The following is a 22,673-nucleotide window of genomic DNA, read 5'->3' on the forward strand; positions in this document are numbered from 1 at the left end:
TCAAGATAGGGAAGATCTATGTTTTCTGTCACTGATTCTTTAGAATATATTTTGATATTTATTTTTAAGTTCTCAGTGTCAGACCAGTGAAGTATTTTATTTCCCTGTCTGAAAGTGAAAGGAACACATTATACAAGAATATGAAGTATAATATAATACTGTTCATGTTCATGAAATATAGGTGAAAACACAGCAAGGTTCATTGACTCTGAAATCAGTGAGATGTGACATTCAGTTTTGCTTTATTGTGTTTTTAATGATTTTATTTCCACTTCAATATCCTGAGTGGATCATAAACCATCTGAGCCAAATCCAGTTAAAAATGATCAGACATCATGTACTTGCATCATCTTGGCACGATGTCAACCTTATTAACTTCATTTTATTAGGAGATAAAAATGGCGATAGAAACACTGACACGCTGATCTTAGGGAGTTCGACTATTCTGATGTGCTGAAACATCTATTTGCTTTGGGGGTGGGTTTTTTTATTTGAATTTTTTTTGCAATGACCCCTCCAATCAGGTTATTGAACAATTGCGTATGAAAAAGATATGTATTGGTTGTAATCCATAGATTAGATATTCTTTTTGCAATAATCCCTAAAATGTATTCTCTGTATATGTAATAAAAAATAAACGGCTTCGTTCAAAATGACACCAGAGCACTGAAATAATCAGCTTCACAAGGAAATTAAAACTGTAAATGATTGACAACTCATATGTCGATCTGTCAAATATATATATATATATATATATATATATATATATATATATATATATATATATATATATATATATGCAAGCCATAAATACACCTAATTTCGTGGACCAGGGGATAATCCAAATCCCAATAATTTACATTATTTGTTTTACATATTTAAACTCTATTGCTGCAAATCTATTTTACTTCTAATATCCGCTCACAACCCCTGGTGTTCTTTAAATCAAAAAGGGAACATACGATGAAATCAATCTGGGTCCACGTGTACATAAATACATCATAATTTATTTGACATAAATAAAGAGTCAACACAACAACCTCATCCGCATGATATGACATCTTCATTTTTAGTTGGTCAGCAGAAATGCGTCTCCTCATTATATCAATCAACAAAACAAAAGAGCACACAGATGAGAAGATATAAGCTTCGTATGGCCGTAATATACCAGTCTGTGGGAGATCAGAACACGCCGTCGCTGTGATCCTGAAATTACACGACTGAAAGTCACAGACTGAAGTAAACTGAAACAAAACGTGTGAAATAGGTCCTCCTCTTACCCTGAGCTTTTCCACCAGCCTTCCTGATGTCAGTTTGAATCAGAACATTACCAGGAAGCGTCTATCACACACCTACCTCACATCACTACCCATCCAGCAGGACGGTCCTGTGGTACCCAGCTTTAAGGCCACTGTGTAAGCGTGACTTCTCTGAACCTGGCTGTAGGTGCGTGCGCGTGTGTGTTTCTGTGAGTGTATGTACACACAGTTAGTGTTCCTAGTACCAAAGCTCATAAAGGGGGTGACTGGTTAAAGGGGTCTTCGATGGACAGTCTCCTGAGGGTCGGGTCTCTCCCCTCACTCGCACACATTTCCTCTCCTAACTCCAAACCAGTGCTTTAGAATGAGATGAGTTTAACTGCACGTTCTCATAGCTCTCCCCGTTGCCCTAAAGCCAAAAAGACATAAAGTTGGTGTTACACTTTTATTTCAAAAGCAAAAGCTGACTGGACTTCCTTCATTTGAAGTAAAACGAATCCGCGGCTCTCACCTTTGATGCGATGGCTTTGAGTTTGAGGAGTAAAGAAGGTTTTGTGTACACAACTTCGTCGTCCATGTCCCCCTCATTCTCTCCCTCCATCACTGCACAACTGTCAGCTCCTGGCATCTCACACTCCTTATTAGCAGACATTACTAACCGAGAGTACTTATACTCCAACCTGAACAACAGAGAGCGGGAGAGAGAGAGAGACACTTCCGTTATTTAAAATCTATCAAATAATGAAAGAATGGCAAGAGGAGCCAAGAACGGGTGTTGGGAGCAAAAGTGAGTAACGGCAGAGGGTTGGAGAAGAAGAAAAAGAATCAGCGAAAGAATGTAGACATTCATCAGGGAGGAAAGAAGATTGGGCAACACAGTAGGAATTTAACAAAAAAGGTGTAGACTGAAAGGAAGGAAGATGAAAAACATGGAGGGAAGGAAAGAGACGGCAAGGGATGAGACAGAATAACACAACACAAGGGAACGTGCAGGAGAAAAAGGATGAAACAGGGAAATAAAGAGGCCAAAAATAAACAAGACAAGAGAAGGAGAGGGAGTGAGAAGAAAGATAAATGATACCGTTTGTTCTTCTTCCAGAAGTAGCAGGTGAGGGAGACGAGCAGCACTGCAGTGAAAGCCCCCAGCCCTGCACCCAGCCGCACCCAGACCTCCATCCCCTCACATGGCATCGTCTTCTTCTCAGGCAAGGTCGCACCTCCCATACACAGCTTTGGTTCAGTCCACACGTACAAGAGGTCCTGATGAGACACACATAAATCATGAAATACGAACCAGAACACACTGATGTTTGTTTGCTGGTTCAGGACACTACTACTGCATGTGTTAAGAAAAACATAATTTTTATATATATATGGTTGATCGAAAAAAGACCTTAAAATCACACAAACTGAAGTTTTCCATTAATACTAAGATGAATCGCGGGACCCTCGTAAACTTAAGATGATCTCACGACAAAATGTTATTGATTCAAACTTTAATGAAAGCAAACCTTCATCTGCAAACCATTCACCATCATTTGTGAACCTGAGCAAGAAGCTGATTGAGTCATATCCGGCAGTATTTCGCCTTAGAATTATTAAAACGTAGCTCTAGTTTTGTGCACTCCTGCAAGGTGCTGGTGATCTCCAGCAGAACTGGGCGCCCACCAGACCGCCACAGACACACGAATGAGTGGAAGTTGGGCTTTGCTGTCTCCTTCAACCTGCAGTCAGCTGCCCTCCGTCCTCCAATGCAGCCTGAACCTGAACTTCATCCGTCAGGTAAGAGGACCCCCACAACTGCACCAGTTTTGCTTCACACTGATTCATTCATTCAAGAGCAGCAGCGGGAAAACTACATTAGATCAGCCAAAAATCCTGCAGTCATGTGATCATTTATTCACTAATTATTGTATGAAATCATTTATATCCTCTGATCCTTTTGTTGCTTTTAAGTGACAGTTTTCAAAGTTTGTCCAAGCTTTTGTTCTCAGCTCAGTTTTCCCTCCCCGCTGAGCCTGTTTGACAACTCCAGAAGAGTGAGATCTAGAAAGACGGTGAATTTATTTCATGGCTCAAACAGCCTTGGCTAACCTGAACAGCGAGCAGGTATTTTATTTGTTGCTAACATTATGACAATGGATGTGCATGATCATCATTTGTATTGAGCTTAGGGACGTACTCTGGTCCTGCTCCAGCACACTACAAGTCAACAAAGTGCTGACTTTCAGTTTTAAGGGTATTAGCATGGAAGAATAAAGCCCTTCCTACCCTAGGGTGGTGGGTATATAAAAATAAAAAGGCAGTAATTCAAACACATTTAATCGGATGCGGATGTAAACACAGTTAATTTAAAGCTGAGAGTCTACACTTAAATCCTGTGCTTTCATTTCAAATCCAATTTGCTGGATGGAGAAGAAACACAAAACACAGTCCCAGCTACAATGTCCGATTACACACACACACACACACACACACACACACACACACACACCTGTTGTCCTCCTTTGCAGGCTCCCTCTATACGGTGGTAGTCCCTCTCTGTGCACGTCGGACACGCCCCAGAGCTCTCCCACAGGAAAAGGAAGGTGCAGCCGTCACAAGTTCCTGCAGGGCACCGACTGCAATGGACAACACTGTTGCTTCGACATGGCAGCACAACACAGGTAAAGGTCACAGGTGATAGTGATGTCATACCTGGGCACTGTCAGTTCCCCTTTAGTGCTCTTGTCTGGGTTACAGCGAAGCGTCACCACTGCGCTTCGGCCTGACTCGCACGATGACGTCACCTCCAGAGACCTTACCAACAACAAAACGAGAATTACTACCCCACTGAATGGCAAGAGACGAGATTTATAATTGCACAGTGACGTTGACCTTTAACTAAGACTTCTTCAAGATACAATGTCAGTCCTTATTTCATTGTCTAATTTCAGACTTATGAGGTCCAGTGACCATCAAAATCAGTTCATCCGTCCCACTGGACGTTTATGCCTCACTTGTAGGCAGTTAGCCGACTCAGGAGCTTTGATACTAATCAGCAGTGAATATTCTATAACGCTGCACCACATCTCAGTTTGACTAATGCATTCATAACGCGCGTGCACAGAAAATAACTCTACTGCCGCCACAAATACAATCTAATATAACGGCATTATTATTCTATAATGATTTAGCTCACCTTTTGATGATGTACAGTAAAAAAAAATAAATTTTAAAAAATCTGAATCCCAAAACTGACAAAACAAACCCTAACAAATGAATATTTAATACTGGGCTCCACCTCTAGAAATGTATAGAAGAGTAAACAACCTCAAAACATAATATAACAAAAATTTTGAGGAAATGTCAAATGTTAGCAGTACCTGTAGTAGAAGTTGACATCAGGGACTTTCTTGGAGGTCTGGGGGTAAAAATTTGGTTCTGCCCTTATTCCATCAAGTGTGCTCTCCACTGTTGCGCCTGGTGACAACACACACAGAAAGGTTCTGTCTACGTGTCTACAGTGCAAAGTCATCACTGGAAGTCCAACATTTAAAGCAGAAGAAGACAGAGAACTGCGTCTCTGATGTTCTCACCGAGGAAAGTGTCGGCCAGGTTAATGGACTGTGAGGTGAGTGCTGTGTGGAAGCCTCGTCCACTAGCCGGGATGATTGTTGACTGACAGATGAAGGTCTTGACAGCATTGGCTCCTTCTCCTTTCTCCTTCACAGAGTCTGTGACGGACAGGTCCGTGACATTGTCTCTGCAAACCGCCAAATGACCCTTGAATAAAGAAGGAGAGTAAAGAGCAAAGCCACAGCATTTATATACACTCTTTAAACTTTCGCTTTGGCAAAGGTATTACCTGTCCTCCACACAGGCTGATATTGAACTGATGGAAGTACTTGGTTCCCTTGGAGGTGAAGCTTGGACCATTCATCAGAGACCCTACAGACCCAAGGAGGCTGAAGTCAAAGGTCAGAGTGACATTGCCGTCCATGTGGGTGAAGTGACAGTCACTGTAACATAAACTGTGATCCTGGAAAACAACACACATTTATGGTTATTACGGTTTTACTGCTCTAGTTTGACTCCTATGCCAACCACAAACCTTGTCACTTTTGCTGGCTGGTCCACAAGGTCTGCAGGCGTCTGGACCGGGTGTGGTGTGAGAGACGAGGTATGTGTTACGTGGACACTCTGTACACTGGCTGGTGCGTGGGTTTATGTAGTGTCCGGATGGACACGGCACGCAGGTAGAGCTGGAGGGTTGGGTGCTGAGGGCACAAGCACGGCACTCAGCGGACACCCCGTCTATCGCATTACTCACAGAGATGGAGTAGATCCGTGCTACATCATTGATGTAGCGGCGCACCTGAGGGAGAGAGTGCAGAACAAACCTGATGAATATGATTCAACTCTGCAACAGCAGCCAGTACAAACTACTGATGAGACATGGCAAGACTTTAAATGAGCAGGGAACCACCGTCTATCAATCTTTTTGGATTTCAAGTAACCAATATTGGTCATTTTTAAAAATCTAAAAAAAAAAAAAATTGCATTGAAAAGATCTGCAGCTTCCAAAATGTCAGAAATGTAAGATATTTAGACTTTTTTCAGAGATGGACGATTGCACAACATAATCTAAAAAAAAAAAACTAAAAAAAAAGACTAAATATTAGCCCGCGAACAAAGGGGTATTAGGCTTAAAACTTTATTAAAAATGTGGTTTAAAGCAAAGCTAAGAGGTCCACTTCGACATTTAATGATGTTCACAAAGTGGTCCATTAAATCCAAATGATCTCTGACAAACTCAGCCACAGAAGCAGTGCAAAACTGGCACTGAAACCTGCTGCAGTTCATTTTGTGGCCGTGACCAGACTGTAGCTAAAAACATGCTCTCTAGAGCAGATTAGTCTCATGATGGATCCCATCCCGAAGTGAAAGATGCTCAGTGTGTTGTTTTCTGCAAGACTGAGCCACACTGGAGGGGTAATTGTTGGCACAAATCAGCAAGCGCTAATTAGATAAAAGCCCTGACTTTACAATCACCTCACGCACCCGCGCGTCGACATGAGAAATACATCCGTCTGCCAACATGCATCCGGTGAATCAAAACAGCAAGTAGCACATACATTGTTGACATTTATGGCATCTGCTGCCCATAAACACCAAAGCACCATTTCCCCCATGTCTATGCACTATGCAAGATCCATCCATCCACTTTCTACTGCTTATCCTGTTAAGGGTCGCGGGGGGGCTGGAGCCTATCCCAGCAGCTTTCGGGCGAGAGGTAGGGTTAACTGCAAGTGTTCTAGTTTTTCAACTTAAAAAATATAATAATAATTGTGGAGTGTTAAGCATACATCTGGATGAATGAATCTTGGATTATAGTAAATGTTTGTGTTCAAAATTGATGGTTTTGCTGTGGTTCGTTGTTATTCTCCATTAGTGTCAAAGTAAAATAAAATCTTTGGCTGGTATTTTCTAACTTCTGTAATCAGAAAAGTCATGGAAGGGATCAATTTGGAATTTGAAGAAACTCTCTCAAGGGTTTCCTGTGGTATCACTTTAAGAAGTACGGACAGACAGACAGGAAACATTATGCTTCCAGCACAGAGCCATCAAAGAGGTTGCAGTTGCCATGTCGCAAATCTTTAACAATTACTGTATGTGCTGCAGTGGAATAACTTTTTTGTAGACTTAACAACCAAAAAAAGCCCATTGTGATTACTAAAAGTTGCCACAAAAACAGATAACATGTCAGTGCGTGTATTCATACGCACGTCAGCAGGTTGGTTAGTCCTCTGGAACGCCCACGTGTAGGAGACGGAGGCATTTTTTGTCATGCTATGTGTGTATGTCTGTCTCGTTTTGCTTCTTTCCCATGACTCAACGACTGTTGTACTCTTCCTGTTTACATCCTGAAAAAAAAAAAAACATTCTTCATCATCATCGTCATCAACAGCATCACACCCACTGCATGGTCACTTTTATTAGGAACACCTGTATGATTTCATGCAACAACAAGAGTTCTGCCTGGAATTCTATGCAACAGCAAACTTATGTTGAGTATTTCTCACCATCATGAAGTACAGTTCACAGTCAGCCGTGCACACAGTCTCAAATTCAAAGGTGATGCGACCAAACTCAGTCCCTGAATGACTCGCCATGGATGTGGGGAGCCTGACAAAAACACAGAATTAGACACACCAGAAAGAAACAGACGCGTTACAGACAAAAGGAGAGGAAGCCTGCTCACTTGAAGCCAGGAACATGAATATTCAGGATGAGGTAATCATTATCTGAGCTTCCTGCTCCACTCTGGATATGATCACCAGCCACCTCCCAGCCTGAAATGCAGAACACAGACTGTTTTCAAGGAACGGTTAAGTTCATTAGATACAGTTTTGACTGAGTGAACTCCTGTGAATCCAAATTAAGGGACCAGTGTGGCAATTTGGGAAGTGTGGCAATTTGGGAACTATTTCTACTAACTTGTTTGATTTACATAAGAAACCCCTCTCATGTGTAGCTGCAAGTTAGCTTAGCTTGCCGTAAAAAACTACAAAGCTGGGCAAAAAAACTCTAAACCAAATCATGCCTTGCGCAAGCTGTTACTTTTGAATTTTAACTGCATTTCCTGAAATGTCAAGAGGCATCCAAAAAGATAAAACAACAAGTTAATGGCTTGACTTTTTTTTTTTTTTTTTTTTTGCACTAGTCAATCTGAGGCTCCAAACATTCTTTGTTCTCTTTCCAAAAGCACTCACCATTCATATTGTCACATTTGGAGTTGCCCACATTGAAACAGGAGGTCTTCATATTTGCAGGTAGAACATTCCACCATTTGTACTCGTAACCCAAGGTGGGCTCAGTGCCTGCTGGACACTTTTTACACGCTAGAGGTTTGACGCAATAAAAAAGTAACAATTAGGAGAACACAGAAAAGACAGATGCAGGGTTATCACTCCCGTTCCTATTTTCTATTAGGAGAGGCAGTATCCATCCCACCATCGATGGAGCAGCTGCTTATTAGACAATCCAGGGTTGTAAATCAAACACTTCTCTACACATTTAATGCACACATCCCCTTTCCCATCATTCCCTCTGAGAAAGTCAACGGTTAGTTTTGCGTACGTTTCATCCCATCAGAAAAGGTCCCGGGTGGGCAGGGCGAGCAGGTGGCTGTGTCATTGTTGTAGAAACCAGGGTTACAAGGGGGGCAGGGTTCTCGCTCTCCACTTGGACGCAGCTCCTCCGCACCAGGCACACCCTCCAGACAGATCTTTGGCTCAATCCACTTGTATTTGACCTGGGTCTGAAATGACATGGAATATATTTATGCAGAGGAGAACAAAGGCTGGGTTTCTTTCAGTGGTTTATTATTGTTCCTCACCTTGCCCTCGTGGTCACATGCTGTGTGGATCTGGAAATAGTCCTTCTTGGAACATGGAGGTCTGTCCTTGCACACAGCTGACCCCTCAGCTTGGAATATGATAAAAAAGTGAAAATAGCAAATGACTTTGTTCTTTAGAGAGGAGCAGGAGCAGAAACACTGGTATAATTGTGTGGGAATTTCACAAATATGTAGAATCGCTAAAATATTTTTCCATAATTTGGTCAGGCACATCAGCCTAATGCACTGGACGATTGAAATGAAGAACTAATTTCTAATTTTGCAGTATATTTGTGTTCCACGGTTCTGATTTTTACCTGCACAAAAATATTTTTAAATGATCTTTTTATATACATTTCTACCTCTAGTTGCATGAAAAAAAAACACTGATAGCTTCACTGAATCCGGTGAAATAAGAAAGAGGAGTTAAAACCTGTAATTGTTCGTAAGACGATAAAATACTTTGTGGATGACTTTGACTGTGCGGGGGAAGATGTTACTGCTGTCTTTGAAGCATCAGGTGAGCTGCTCGCATTCCCACAGTGATGTCATACCGTCTCTGGATGTGGGTGGGGAGATTAGTAACCCCGCATTGCACTGCTGTTTAATGTAATTTGCATGAACGTCTTTCATCTTTCTTAAACCAAATTTAATCCGTAAGACTACTTTATCAATGTTCGGACGCGCAAAAAAGTAGAGACCCATTCAAATGAAATCCAGTTATTCTACACGGTATTGTTACCTTCACCAAGTAGGAATGTTTTCAGCTCAGTTTCTCTGTTAAAACTAAATTTCAGGAAAGAACAAAAAAAAAAAAAGGCTTTTTTTCCACGGGTTTGACTGAGGTCGTGTGCTCCTCGAGTGCCCTCTAGTTTAAGCAAGAATCTTTCAGAAACACAACAACCAAGGAAATGGGTCATAAAAAATGAAAAATTTTATATGTAAGATGTTTTGCATACTGGCCTTCGCTCAGTGTCATTACAAACACTGAAAACGGCATTCACACTCTACCATGTCGTCACTGAATTTCATGCCTTTATCTTGAAAGAGCCGGACATCACAGTGAGCCACGCGTCTATTATCAAGCGCGTCTACTAGTCTTTTATTAGCCGCAGCTTCTCCGGCTCCATCCAGCACATCCACAACGTTACACGTGGAAATATGTTCGAGCAAACCCTGCTGAGAAACGACTTTTTAGAAAACACAACTAGAAATTATAAGCAACATTTGGTCTCTAATAAAAATAGAAGAGCTTCCTTGCTACATCATTAGTCAAAAATGTATGTGCCAGTCCCTTGCGGTGCCGAGAGCGCTCCGCACTGAACTAACAAGCATGTCTCTTCTTCTAAAGTTTGAGGAAGTCATCTAATTTGGCTGAAAATAGGACAAGCTCGCTTTCTATCCTTGGGGTGGGTTGTGCACTTCTGTGCCTGGAAACAATTACTGAAGTGCTGAATACTGCAATGCAGATCTACTGAGTCGTTCCAGAAATTCAACACAGACTTGACATGACAAATATACGAATCCATCACGCAGACAGAGTCTACCTGCATACTGAGTGGTGGTGTTACAGGCTGTGCAGGAGCTGGCACCGTGGCCGGAGTAGGTGTTCCGGGGACAGGCCTCACACATAGACGAGCCTGGGACCTGGCTGAAGGTTCCTGGCTTACATGGGAAACACTCTGATGTATAAGCAACTCCTGGAAGAAGGGAAACAACAAGAGAATGAAAAGATATTCGAAAAAAAGATTAGAAAATGGGAAGAAAGGAGAAGGGAGATATGTCAACTCACCCTCTATTTGGACATTTTTCAGCAAAACAGGCTTCACCACTTTAGAGCCCATCACGACTCCACCTGTCCTCCAGTACAGGATGTTGGTGCCAGACTTCAGGTTCACCTGGTGCACAATCATTTCATAGTGTTAGTCGAACAACAGCATGAACACTACCGGCGCCCCGCACCAGAAAAATAAAAAAATCTCGGTTTGCTTCAAGTGCTAAACTAGATAAAATATAAATATACAATATACTAATGGCATTAGCTCCAAATTATCAATGAATCCTTTTGTCCTCTAGATACAGAGGATGTTTTCTCATGGTAGCGGATTAAATTATATCACCATCTCAAGAAAATCGCTGATATCTTAAGATAATTAACTCTTTTTAAACATAGCGGCATTAAAACACGGAAGCCATCAAGCCGTGCTTAATCTTAATGAAAACATTTTCACGAAACAATTAAAGCTCAAGCCGAGCGCAAGATTTTTTTTTTAAGTCCGAAAAAAAAAAAGCTTATTCCCAAAAGCATTACCATAGGCTAAATGAAAACAACAAGAAGATCGACGGGCAGAATTAAAATTCATCTTTCGTCCAGTGAGTCGTTTCATCGTGTGTCACGCTGCTCAGTCTAAATTAAACATTTATTGACGAAGGCCTAGGCCGGCAGCCAAAAAGCTGTCCTGAATGGCCATTATTCATCTGACAGCAGCGCCACTCACCGTATGAGTTGCCCATTCACCATGATTGGTGAGCTTAAGCCACTTGGCATCAGAGGACTGATCCATCTCCTGACACTGGTCATTCTGGATCTGCAACAAATCCCAATCATCCCCTTTAACTCTGTTTTTTTCTTTTTTTCTTTTTTACTAATTGTGCATATCTATATGTCTCACTAACTAATGTATGCATAGATTTATTGATAGAAAAATAAAGAAGGCAATCCAACTTTAGGATTCTTTTTTTAACTCTCAATTTAGTCTTACAGATAGGAGGCAAAGGAAGGAAGTAGCTCTTATAGTTGGCGATCGCCCAGGCAGGTTAGGACATTATTGTTTCAAGAGGTGCGCGTCAGGAGAAAGGACAAACAAATAACCAGCAGGCTTTGCTTCCTGTCTTCGAGACTAAAGTGAGGGGTAATAAATTCTGAAGTGAGTACTGTGAGAACAAATTTGGGCATAAAAACTTTCCATAAATGACAACAGATGTTTCTTTGTGTGCACTTCAACAAGACTTCTGGAATATTTGTCATTTTTGGCAACATTTTTCCTCACGCAATGTAAAGGGAATGCCACTTTTTGGAAGATATTGACAAAATTAAATTAAAATTAAATTTAAGTCACCAATATCCAATAACCACAAGACAACTGACTCAATTTGGCATAAAAAAAAGACTTGAAAGGTGCTTGAGACTTGGACCAGAGGACTTGTCTAGATGTAAAACCCAGTAAAAACTGTCAGCTACTTTTAGCTAACTAGAGCGAGCAAAATCTGGGAAACTGGAAAATGAATCCAATTACATAAAACAGAGATACGTTCATTCCTGGGGAACAAATTGCTTAATAAAATAATAGAGAGGGGAAAAATGATAAAAAAGTAGTTTTCTCACATATGTGTAGGGAATATTTTATCATTACACACATGAATGTGTGATACTCACAAAGAACTCAAACAGCAGGTTGTTGTCTGGATACTGGTACTCAAAGCTGACAGACCCCTGCTTCTTCAGATGGACAGCGTAGATGAGAGACACGGTACATTCGTCCCTGTTGGACTCCAGATAGTTTCCCTGAGGCACCCAGGAAGAGCTGCAAAGGAGGAATATACCAAATTCATTCTTTTAAATTATTATTTTTTTTTTTTTAACAGTTGAATCTTTACTTGCTAACGTACTCACACACCTGTTGCATGTGTCATCTCGCCGGGGACTGATTTCCAGGGAGGTTGCTAGGCTACTGAATCCAGCAGGCATAGAATCCCACTGGTCAAAGCGGATACCGCTGCCAAGGGAGTAGCTTCCTGCTGCACACTGTGTACACTCCTGCGCTGACATCTCCAGGAACTCACCAGCATCACATGAAAAGGCTTGACACAACATGAGAGGTGCAATGTTAAAAAAAAAAAAAAAAAAGTATATATATAATTAGATGGTGACATGTAAGCTGTTCTGTTTGCTAACCCAGTACAACGATGACAGAAAAAACGCTCACACAAATGACGACTGCATTCAGAAATTTGAAGCCACAGTGATGAAGAGAAGTTAATCCCTACATCCTGTTACACACCGTGTCTTCACCGTTTCCACTGAGCCAACATGTCACCTACAGGGGAGAATTGGACACAGTTCTCCTCATACCTGACACACACATAGAACTGCAGTACTTCCCACCGGTGCGTGGGGAGTGTATTATTGTCATAATACTGTGCCAAATGTGCAAAAATAAACAACTAAAGAAGTAGCAATTATTTTGAGAGATACTTATTATTTTATAAGGAATGATGTTTTTTTTGCATTTGAAAAGAAATATGACATGATTTATGCTGAGGACTGTAATACACAAGCATATTCGATCTCTGGGTGATGCGATATATAGGCCGGCGCATCTCTGCAGCAGCGCATCGCTTAACTTAAGTTATTAAGTTATGACACATATTTACCTTCATCAAAAGGAAATTACAGCAACTATAAATGAGATATTGCACTTTTGCAACTTCTCCGCTTTGCTGAATAGTGCAGCCCTAAAGCAGAGTGAGTTTTTATCTGCAAGACAGCAGAATATCATTCATGTGATTTGACGAGTCTATGCTACAGGTTTCACTTCATTTAGGCGGTAATGATTATTTGACGACAGTTGGCCTTCCTAGCTTCATGCTTGTGCAAAGACAACATCGATCGATCGATCAAGGATGGTCCATTTGTTCAGAGATAACTGCTGCAAAGGAGAATTCTGTAGAACTCTAAGCGGGAAGAAGGAAGCAAAAAAAAAAAAAAAGCCAACATTTGATCCGTACACAGGTATGCAACATATGTACGCAAACAGCTCCAAGCATGGGGGACGCTGCGAGTCTGTCTGATGAGAAAAGTTCAACCTTAAAGCAGTAAATATATGTGTAAAATATCTACGTTAGCAACCACTAGTTTAGCGTTTAAAAGGTCAGTAAAGGCCGTGGCCGTGCGGGACATTTTACTGGTGATAATCTCAACTGACGAGGAGTGCTGTGACAGCACAGGACGAACCTGTTCCCAAGGAGGACCAACAAAGGGGAGCATTAGTGGCTTTTACATTATTGTGGTCTGCTTCCTCCATCATGATAAGTCAAAACCAGTCAGTCAGTATCCTCACACACAGGAAAAACTTACAACAAACATCAACACACAAATACTGTAATACTATCTACTCCACAGCAGTGATGACAACTCATTGTCCTTATTCTAAAAGTTCCCATCAACCTGATTGGCTGGTCAGACTATCTGTCCTCAACATTAACAATGTAGCCAAGTGCAGAGGCCTGCAGCCAGAAATCATGTACCAAAGACAGTGAGAGCCAAATGGTTTTTTTAATAATATTTTTTTCCTTAAACCCACAATGTTGATCTCAGGACTCTTTGTTTCAACTTAGAATTAACATAAACCAAAAACATTTTCGTCTCAAATGTCTGACTTTAATAAAATCAAATAATTATTCATGAGAAATTTTGAATTTGTATTTTACCCCAAAACAAAAGGGGGAAAGAAAATTCATATGTGGCGCTAATCCTCCTCCTCCTCTGCGATTATGTGGCAGTGGTTTGCCGGGAGGTCAGTGGCCTGCGGCGGCAGAGAGGATCCAAAAAGGGCCAGTCGAGACGCAGCGGTGGAAATTCCAGGCTACTGATAAGAGGTTGTGATACCCACATCACCTCTCATTCGCTTGCACACACGTGCATACACCATTATTGCCAACTTACTGCACTCTGTGCCGCGTACTGGCTCTGGTAGTCCAACGCAGGAACCGGGGCTGTGTGGGATGGCCACTCTCCACCGTGATCCGGTGCTGTCGCACTCAGTATACTCATAGTAGTAGTCTGTCTGCAAAACAAAACAACAACAAAACAAAACAAAAAACATAAAAGAATAATGCATCAGTCATGTGTAAACGTGAGGCTGGTCAGTGAACGCCACATTCAGGCTGTGGATGCTAGCTGCCAACAGGGAAATGAACTTCCTAATTATGTTGTTATCTCTCAAGCACCAACTCCTCTTCTCCCCAGGATATACAACATTCCAGCTCCATGGGAACAGGAGTGACAGGGTTGGAAGCAGTCTGTTAATAAAGGCCACTATGGACTTAAATATTGCATGTAATTGTATTACTTAGCATGATATAATCCTTCTAGCCTCCACAGAGCTTCCTCCTTTCTGCATGGCCTAATTTGTGACAGTTTACATAGTGTTGCTCTTGAGCCAAAGCAGATTTTGACACCATCATCACAGCAGCAGACCCAATAGACTGGAATTATCTTCTCTGTTGTCTGTGGATCTGGAGATGGAGCTCAGTTTAAACCAAAAAAAAAAGGAACAGGGCGGCTGAGAGGTGTTGAGATTCAAGATGAGAGAAGCTGCAACAACAACAACAACAACAACAACAACAACAAAAAACCCTGGCCCACTCCTCTGGCAGCCTTCACGTGTCTCAGCAAAACGAAGCGGTGAAATCAGCACAGGTTAAGCTCCATCTTGCAAACCGTCGTGTTTGTAATGTTACTGTGGCAGTGTCAAAGCTCAGATTGAACCGACAATTTGAAAGAATGTTGCTTCCCTATCTGTCGATTGTGCTGCCAGCCTGGCCTGAGCCCTGAGGAGGTGTTGAGCTGAGCCAGACCATGAGAGACGGAAAGGCCGGTCCATGCAGGAAACTGATAAGAGACCGAAGTTCATCACATACCACAACACCGAGCATAGTGATCTAAATGTGCTAGAACACAGCATTTATTACTGGGTCTGGAAAGGAGAAATCATTTTAAAAGCTACGTTATAAATCGTCATGATTATGATGATGAGCCACAGCGGTCTAATCAGCGGCTTCTCTAATTACCTCCCTCAGCAGATGTCTATCAATCACAGCAGATGCGAGGCCTGTTGAATCACACCGATCGACCTACGGTGGCATCTCTCACCTCGCTGCACTGCCGCTGTCCTTTGGCCCCGTCAATCAACCGGAGCGTGCAGAGGATGAGAGCGCAACTGGCCACGAACCAAGCCGAGCAGCACCGCATTGTAGATCATCGAGGGCTACGAAAAAAAACTCGAAATAAGAGAATTGAAAGGGGCATAAATAAATCCCGACAGATTAGGGCTGGATGAAAAAACAAAATAAATGTACACCTGCTTCTCTTGGCTCTTGTCGGTAGATTGTAACCCTCACCACCTGCGATTATCCTCCCCACACAGTGTGCGCTCCGAGGCTTCTTCACTTCAATCCAGCTAGCCAGAATAAAAGTACACTTCCCGTTATTCTTTTCAAAATAAAAGTCACCTCGCACTTAGAGACGTTTCTGCTCATCTATTGTGGAAGGGCTACCACTTTTTTGGTTGTAAGTTTCAGTAATGCAACATTGACGCACAGATCGTTTACTTCAAAACACTCTTATTTTCCTAATGACAACATTTTTATATTATTTTGAAGGCCGCCTAGTAAGGCGCTCTGGTGTTTTCTGGTTGTATTTGCTGACTTGTCAGCGCGCCCCTTTTCACCGGCTCTGACGCTCCTGTGACGTCACGCAGGGAAAATTATTGTCCTAAGGTTATCAGTGACGAAGTGATGAACTGTGTAATTTCAGCTTTGTGTGTTAGGTTGGAAATAAATGTTGAAAAGGAATCATGAAACAAGCTTAATTGTGAAAATCAAAGCTATAATCTAAATTTTGGTTGTCACACCATCCGTTCGGTATTTATCTGTCAGTAAACTGGTAGCTGCGGGATCAGCTGACGGACAGTTTAGATGAGCCATTTGTTCTTAACGATGAATATCACCGTTGCAGTCCATTAGACTGACCACCAGATGGAGGCATAAATCTACGAGTCATTCGTTTCTACATACAATGGCAGATGTTGCTCTTTGCTGATGTTGTTTACTTTTTTTGTTTTTTAGGGCCTGAGCCTGAAGGTACTTCAGCCGATTATGTTTTTTGTTTTGTTTTTGTTTGTTTGTTTGTTTGTTTTTGCTTGAATGATTTAGATAAACATCGACTGGCACCTTTGAAAGTTTGGTTATGTGAAATATGAATCAGCTGCTCAGTCCAAAGTTTTGCTGGAGTACAAACTGTCCCCTATGCAGAGGTGACTTGTTCTTCAACAAAGGATAGTTATGTTCAAAAGTGCACAATGATCCTGTGTTTACCAGGAAGTCAGAGAGCAGTATGTATGATATCATATAACAGGTGGCATCACAAACAAAAGAGTATTATCATCCAACCATACTGCAGATGAAGAGATTATGGTGTAAAGCTTCAGCAAGATTGACAGCTCAACAATTACTTGAAATCTGACATAAAATAAGCCTTTAATTAAAAGAGATACTTTCAGAATACGATGAATTGAAATATAGAAAACGCGTTTTGGAAAAAAAAAAAAAGCATTTCAAAAGGTTTTCGCACATTGACGTACTTAAATACCATGCGGAAACTACATCTTTGTTTGTGTCCTGAGAAAAAAGAACTTGTGCGTGGATGTTTTGTCATCACATCCTGGTTCAATTTGTCAAGCTGAGCTACACGATGAAATTCTGCCGGGAGGTTTAGGGAGAAGTTTGTTGAAAGGGTCTTAGAGTATCAGGGCTCATCCACATACCCCTCTTAACGATCCTGGTTCTTTGGTGTTGTGGTCAGTGAGCATGTTTGGATGCCCTGATTCAAGATCAGGATCAGGGTAGGGTGACCACCTGCACCCTTCTACAGACCTGATGAGCTGTTAAAACTCTGGCTTTTGTAAGTGAAGCGGAATATTGTGATATTATTTCCCTATTTTGTCATCTGTGTTGTCTGCTTTCTACAACTTGTGGACCTCCATGAGCCCACTTTTTGTATCATTTTCAAATATTTTAACCTGAGAAACGTTGCTTTGATATAGCATTGGAATAGGACTGCTGATAATTCACTTGATTTGAAAAGTACATAATTGCCGGTAGAACAGGCTGGATGAGCGATTGATTCAAGTCTGCTTTATGTGATTGTATGAATATTTAAGTAGCAGTCAGCCAAGGGAAGCTGGGTTCATCCCGTCTCACTCACCCTGTGAGGGGAGCATATAAGGTCTCCGTCCCCTCCTTTCTCTTTCTAATGTGAGGCCTATCGTGTTTGCCTGTAACCTGAACCCTCATGTTCATCCATCAGTAACACCTTTACACTCTAGGCCGCTGCTCCGTGATCAGATGAGGTCATTAATTAATCGTGGTGAAGCAGAGGACAGGCGTATTACTAACTGACTCTGAATCAGATGGTAACCAGAGCTGAGTTGAAACCTAGTGGGTGAACCTCTGCTTGCCTTCAAACTCATCACAACCCAGGAACTACCTGCAGGAGTAATAAGACACCACCACCACCACCCCACCCCCCATCGCACTGCAACACACATTCACACACCAGCAGCAGGTTGTCAGGGTGATGATGACGAGCTGGAGAAAGAAGCTTGAGAGTGGTTGAAGGCACTCTAAAGTAAAGGGGAGTCTATTTTCTGTGACATGATAACAGACCGACCCGCTGACCGGAAGAAAGGCAACACAGTCTGGACTTTCATCGTAAAGTCTGGGATGGCCTGATGACAGCTCTGCTTCTGGACAAACGGACAGCTAAGAAAGAGGAGAAATAAAGGATAATGAGGATTTTTAAAATGGATCAAACTTTTCTTCCTTGGATTAAGAGATTATTTTATTGGCTGTGTAAGAGTAAAAAAGGTTGAGAACATTTTTCCTTTTTCTTTTTAAAAGCAAAAGATGTGAACATATTACAGGTTACTGTCCATACTTTGATCTGTTTTATTGTTTGCACATGAAACCACTTCAGATTAACCGTGAATGTTGAGCCCCACACTAAAAACATCCATCTGATGTCAGTGCAAGCAGGATTTCTTTTACTGTCTCTCCTGGTTATTTTAATACCAGCCAGCATGCACGGACTACCTTGTTCATCACTAGGCCACTGTTTTGGTAATCCACCTGATGTTAACACGGATCCAACACCCTCTCAGGAGGATCCAAACAACTCCAGACATGGCAAACATGACCATGGACCTCTGTCTGCAGCAGATCCAGTTACATTTCAGCCAAAAGCCCAATCAAGCGGCCCAGAGAAGCACAGCACTCAGTCTCAAAGGACCATCAGCTCTGTGTCCACCCACTCCCCCAGAACCATAAAAGCAAATGGTACAAACTCTATCTACCACCCACGGGACAAAGATCCTCACTTTGAGTCACCTCCAGCTTGCCGTAGCCTCTCACAGAGCTCAGAAGATGATGACCTGCGGGTGGATTTGAGTCCTGAGCTTGAACAGAGGTACCCTCAGATCCCCAGACCCTCGATTATTATCAGACACACACAGGTAAGACTGCCATCACCAGAAACTGTGGTTTTTAGAAATTGTATTAAAACAAGAGCAGTTATAATCAGTTATTTTTTCATCATCCTGTCATTTTACTGACATATGCTGCTTTTCTACTTTAATGTTGTAGATTTGATGTAATGCAGTATATGACCACAAGAGGGGTATATAACCCAAATAATGTCATTCATTCATTCAGCGTGAAGTGTCAGTGTCAGATCCCTCTGTTCATATTAACACCTAAATCTCCTTTCCAGTTGTATGTAAAGCTCTGCAACTTGAAACACACATGCACACTCACACGCTTACATCGTGGTCAGAGCACTCAGTGTAGATTGGATGTCAGTGAAAAGCGTCCTGACGTACTGATGTTTCCTAACCTGTGTGTGTGTGTGCGTGTGTGTGTGCGCGCGTGCATGAGTGTGTGCGTGTGTGTTTGAGCATCTGAGTGTCTTATTTATTTAACTTTCACTGAAAGCTAACAAACACCGCACAGGGTGCAAGATTCCTCTCCTAGTTGCAAGAGGAGGGTGACACATGAAAGCCGCTGATCAATAATACTGATGAGGAGCTGTTGAGACTGTTGAAGAATTAGAGGGAGGAAGAGCAGGTTTTAGTAGGAATCCTGGAATATACACAGTTGATTACTTCGCCCAAAGGGCGACGCCTCATCAGCAGATGTTTAGACATCTGTTGGGTTGATTGTTTGAGGCCAGATGATTGTCAGCTTGAAGAAACGTTCTTTGAAAGTATTAAACACATGGTTGCACGATTCCTGGGCACAGTGAAAGAATTTCTAAAAAAAAAAAAGGAAATCAGAGCCATAATGCAACAATTTTTGTTATTTGCATTGACAAAATTCAAAAAGGCAGATTCCTCCCACTCAATCATTTGTTTTTGTCAAGATATCCAGGACAACAGATGTAGCTTTTATCTCTCGATACCAAAGGTTTTATCTTTTCGTGCTTATGTGTGTGTGTGCGTGTGTGTGTGTGTGTGTGCGCACACGCAGAAGAGCAGAAGCTACTATCCTATCTGAGGTAGAATGATTATATAGTTCATAAACAATGCTCTGTGATAAATGAGAATAACAATGCTTTAGTATCACACACACACACACACACACACACACACTCACACACAAAGAAGTTGTAAAAGATTATTGAACACCGTCATGAACTGAATGAATGGGTTGTTTTGAACAGGACGAAAAAGAGCAAAGAACATGATCTTTGTACAACAGAACATTTAAAGCTTGATACCATTTTGTTCTTGTACAGCACAAGCTGAAACTGTCTGAAATGTCCTTGTACGTGTCATGTCAGGCGGTTTCTTGTTGTGTTGCGTGCAGACATTAACAGAAAATCAAAGGGAGTTAAGCCCATGGCAGTTAAGACTCTGGTGAATTATACGTATGTCAATTTTGTGACACTAGTTTGCCTGCAGTGATCATGTGTGACATCACTTGCGATGCTGTCTAACCTTTAATGCGTGTTCAAAAAGAATGGGGAAGGATATAGAGAGTTTGACTTGCTTGAAAATTTGTCAGTGTTTGACTTTGTACACTGGTGATCATACTGTATATCCATGCTGATTGTCTGCCATTGTATTTTGCACTTTTTCCTCTCTTCAGCTCCTGCAGTCATGCACTCAATGGCATGTGATGCTTCATCCCGTCAAGATTAACATGTAATTTACTGATGACCTTAGACTGACAGTATCTCTTTGTGTTCTCTTCCCATACACTTTTCCCCTCAGGAATCAGAATTCCAGGAAACAGCATCTGACGGGTCACACTATAAAGAGACAGAGGAGGATGGAGGGTTATCAGGTACGGAAAACAACACCAGTTTCCTTTCTCTTTTCCTAACCTCAGCTCTTCCAGGCTGGAGTTGGGCACAGATTTGAAATGGAAAAACATTCATTCCTGTCCTCTGCTGATGGAAAAAAACAATGTGGATTTTTGTGGGGGGAGGAACATATTTGGAAGGAAATGAGGAGGTTCGCACCATTGGGCCCCCACTTGTGTCTGCAGTTTTCCAAAACTTGTCTCTTTCTGAGTGTGATAGTGGTCCGGAGGACAGAAGAGACATTTAGCATGTGGGAGCGTGTGTTCACTCACCTTGCCAGGACGTCTGGGAGGGAGCTGAGTGCTGTTGGTTACCTTGGCAATGCGTCTTGGGGCAAAGCACTGGGAGGGGTAGAGGGCTACAAATGGGTAGAAGGATGGAGTTGAGTGGTTGATTAATAATGTGATTGAGTGTGTACATAGTGTGTCTACATGTGTGTGTTATTGAGGAGTTGAAACCTTGGCTGCCCCATCTGCAGTCCATTTCTCTATCTTTTGTTGTCTAACCTCTTTTGCTAAAAAGAATTGATTTTGTGAGGAGGAGCACAGGAGGTAAAAGCCCAAAACAATTCCCTTCTACCCCAAAACAACCATTTTACACAGAAAAAATGTGGTAAAGTGATATTTGTTGCACTTAACTTTGTAATATTGTTGTTGTTCCTGTTTCTGTTACTTTGCGTGTAAAGTGTTGAGGGTCATATCATGTAGTTAAGGAGGAAGTGTGGAAGAGCAGACAAATAGGTTAACCAAACTGCATTGTCACTAATGCTTTACTGACCCACCCTAGTATTCTAGATGCTTTTAAAGGATTAATACCTTCAAACTGTGTCTTTGCACCATAAGCACATGCGCAAACACACATAAGAAAACAACTGTGCCATGTGGTGAGTTATATCTCATGCATCAACACAATGAGCTGTGTAAGCCTGACAATCGAGGCCTCTTGGGCTCCAGTGAGGGGCATTTAAACAATACAAGTGCGCTGTTCTCCCTCTCCACTAGGACTGAAATGGAAAAGATTATGATGCATTAGGGGGTAATGTAAGTACAGAACATCCTCTGTCTCTGCAGCTCTGACACACACTCATGAACACAATTGTCATACTGACCTTGATTTCCTGCCGTCATGGTGCATGCCTATTGTTGGGCCGACCCTCCTGCTCTCTGTGCTGGTAATACTGCTTGTTCAGCTTATTCACACAAACATGAGGACAGACGGACCAGGGACAACAGAGGGATTGAGCGATGTAAAGATTCTCTATTATGTAGCTTGTCCCCCTGCAGGAGTTTTCCTATACACCTGCCACACTGACCTTCATCGTTTGTTGTTCTATCAATTTTTTTTTGTTGTTGAAATATTTATCTCTGCCAAGGAGGCTAATTTTGATCTGCAGTTTGTTTGTTTGTCTATCTATTAAATGCATTCAAATTCACACATACTGTAAAGAGACCGAGGACGGTCTTCCAGTTTTTGTTGCAAGAAAAGTGAGTCAAAACAACCCAGTATTGAAAAACCAATCCTGTGTATTTATGATGGTACTTCAGGGAAGTTGTGTACCTTTAAACACTGTCCTACCGGAAACAAATGCATTGAAGTCACCGCTGTTCAAGCAACTATCTGCAGTTCTGAGATGCGGCTCTCCAATATCCAGTATTGCAAAATGAAAGGAAACCCAGCCAATTTTCATGAAACGTTGTGCTGGAGTGGCACATGGACCAAAGGGGTTAATTTTTATAAGGGGTTAATAATCAGAGGCAACAACAAAGACACTCTTTCCAAGCTGCACTAATGGTATGAAATAGAACACAGTCCATGTATTCAGTCTAGCTGT

The 22,673-nt window shown here is 41.8% G+C and overlaps 1 protein-coding gene across 2 annotated transcripts; it reads right to left on the reverse strand.

Annotated features, from left to right (window-relative positions):
- Positions 1–987: 987 nt before the first annotated feature.
- On the reverse strand, positions 988–15,878 carry elapor2a (endosome-lysosome associated apoptosis and autophagy regulator family member 2a). 2 transcript variants are annotated; one of them, XM_086208867.1, is made up of 23 exons: positions 15,783–15,878; positions 15,575–15,689; positions 14,366–14,486; positions 12,318–12,501; positions 12,077–12,224; positions 11,139–11,228; positions 10,433–10,538; positions 10,188–10,340; positions 8,641–8,729; positions 8,382–8,562; positions 8,015–8,143; positions 7,504–7,594; positions 7,325–7,427; positions 7,028–7,165; positions 5,353–5,616; positions 5,107–5,280; positions 4,838–5,024; positions 4,625–4,721; positions 3,957–4,058; positions 3,754–3,880; positions 2,341–2,519; positions 1,771–1,939; positions 988–1,668 (listed from the first exon to the last, which is right to left on the reverse strand). In XM_086208867.1, the coding sequence occupies exons 2-23, from the start codon at positions 15,671–15,673 to the stop codon at positions 1,600–1,602; spliced, it is 3,000 nt and encodes a 999-aa protein (XP_086064993.1). In that variant the 5' UTR covers positions 15,674–15,689; positions 15,783–15,878; the 3' UTR covers positions 988–1,599. The 2 variants fall into 2 exon arrangements, with proteins under 2 accessions (XP_086064993.1, XP_086064994.1); XM_086208868.1 differs by having other exon boundaries at positions 15,575–15,702; positions 15,783–15,861.
- Positions 15,879–22,673: the final 6,795 nt, after the last annotated feature.

The sequence above is a fragment of the Aulostomus chinensis genome, chromosome 7 (genome assembly GCF_037954235.1).
Source record: "Aulostomus chinensis isolate RoL2024-O1b breed Wild chromosome 7, RoL_Achi_v1.0, whole genome shotgun sequence".
Classification (NCBI taxonomy): domain Eukaryota; kingdom Metazoa; phylum Chordata; class Actinopteri; order Syngnathiformes; family Aulostomidae; genus Aulostomus; species Aulostomus chinensis.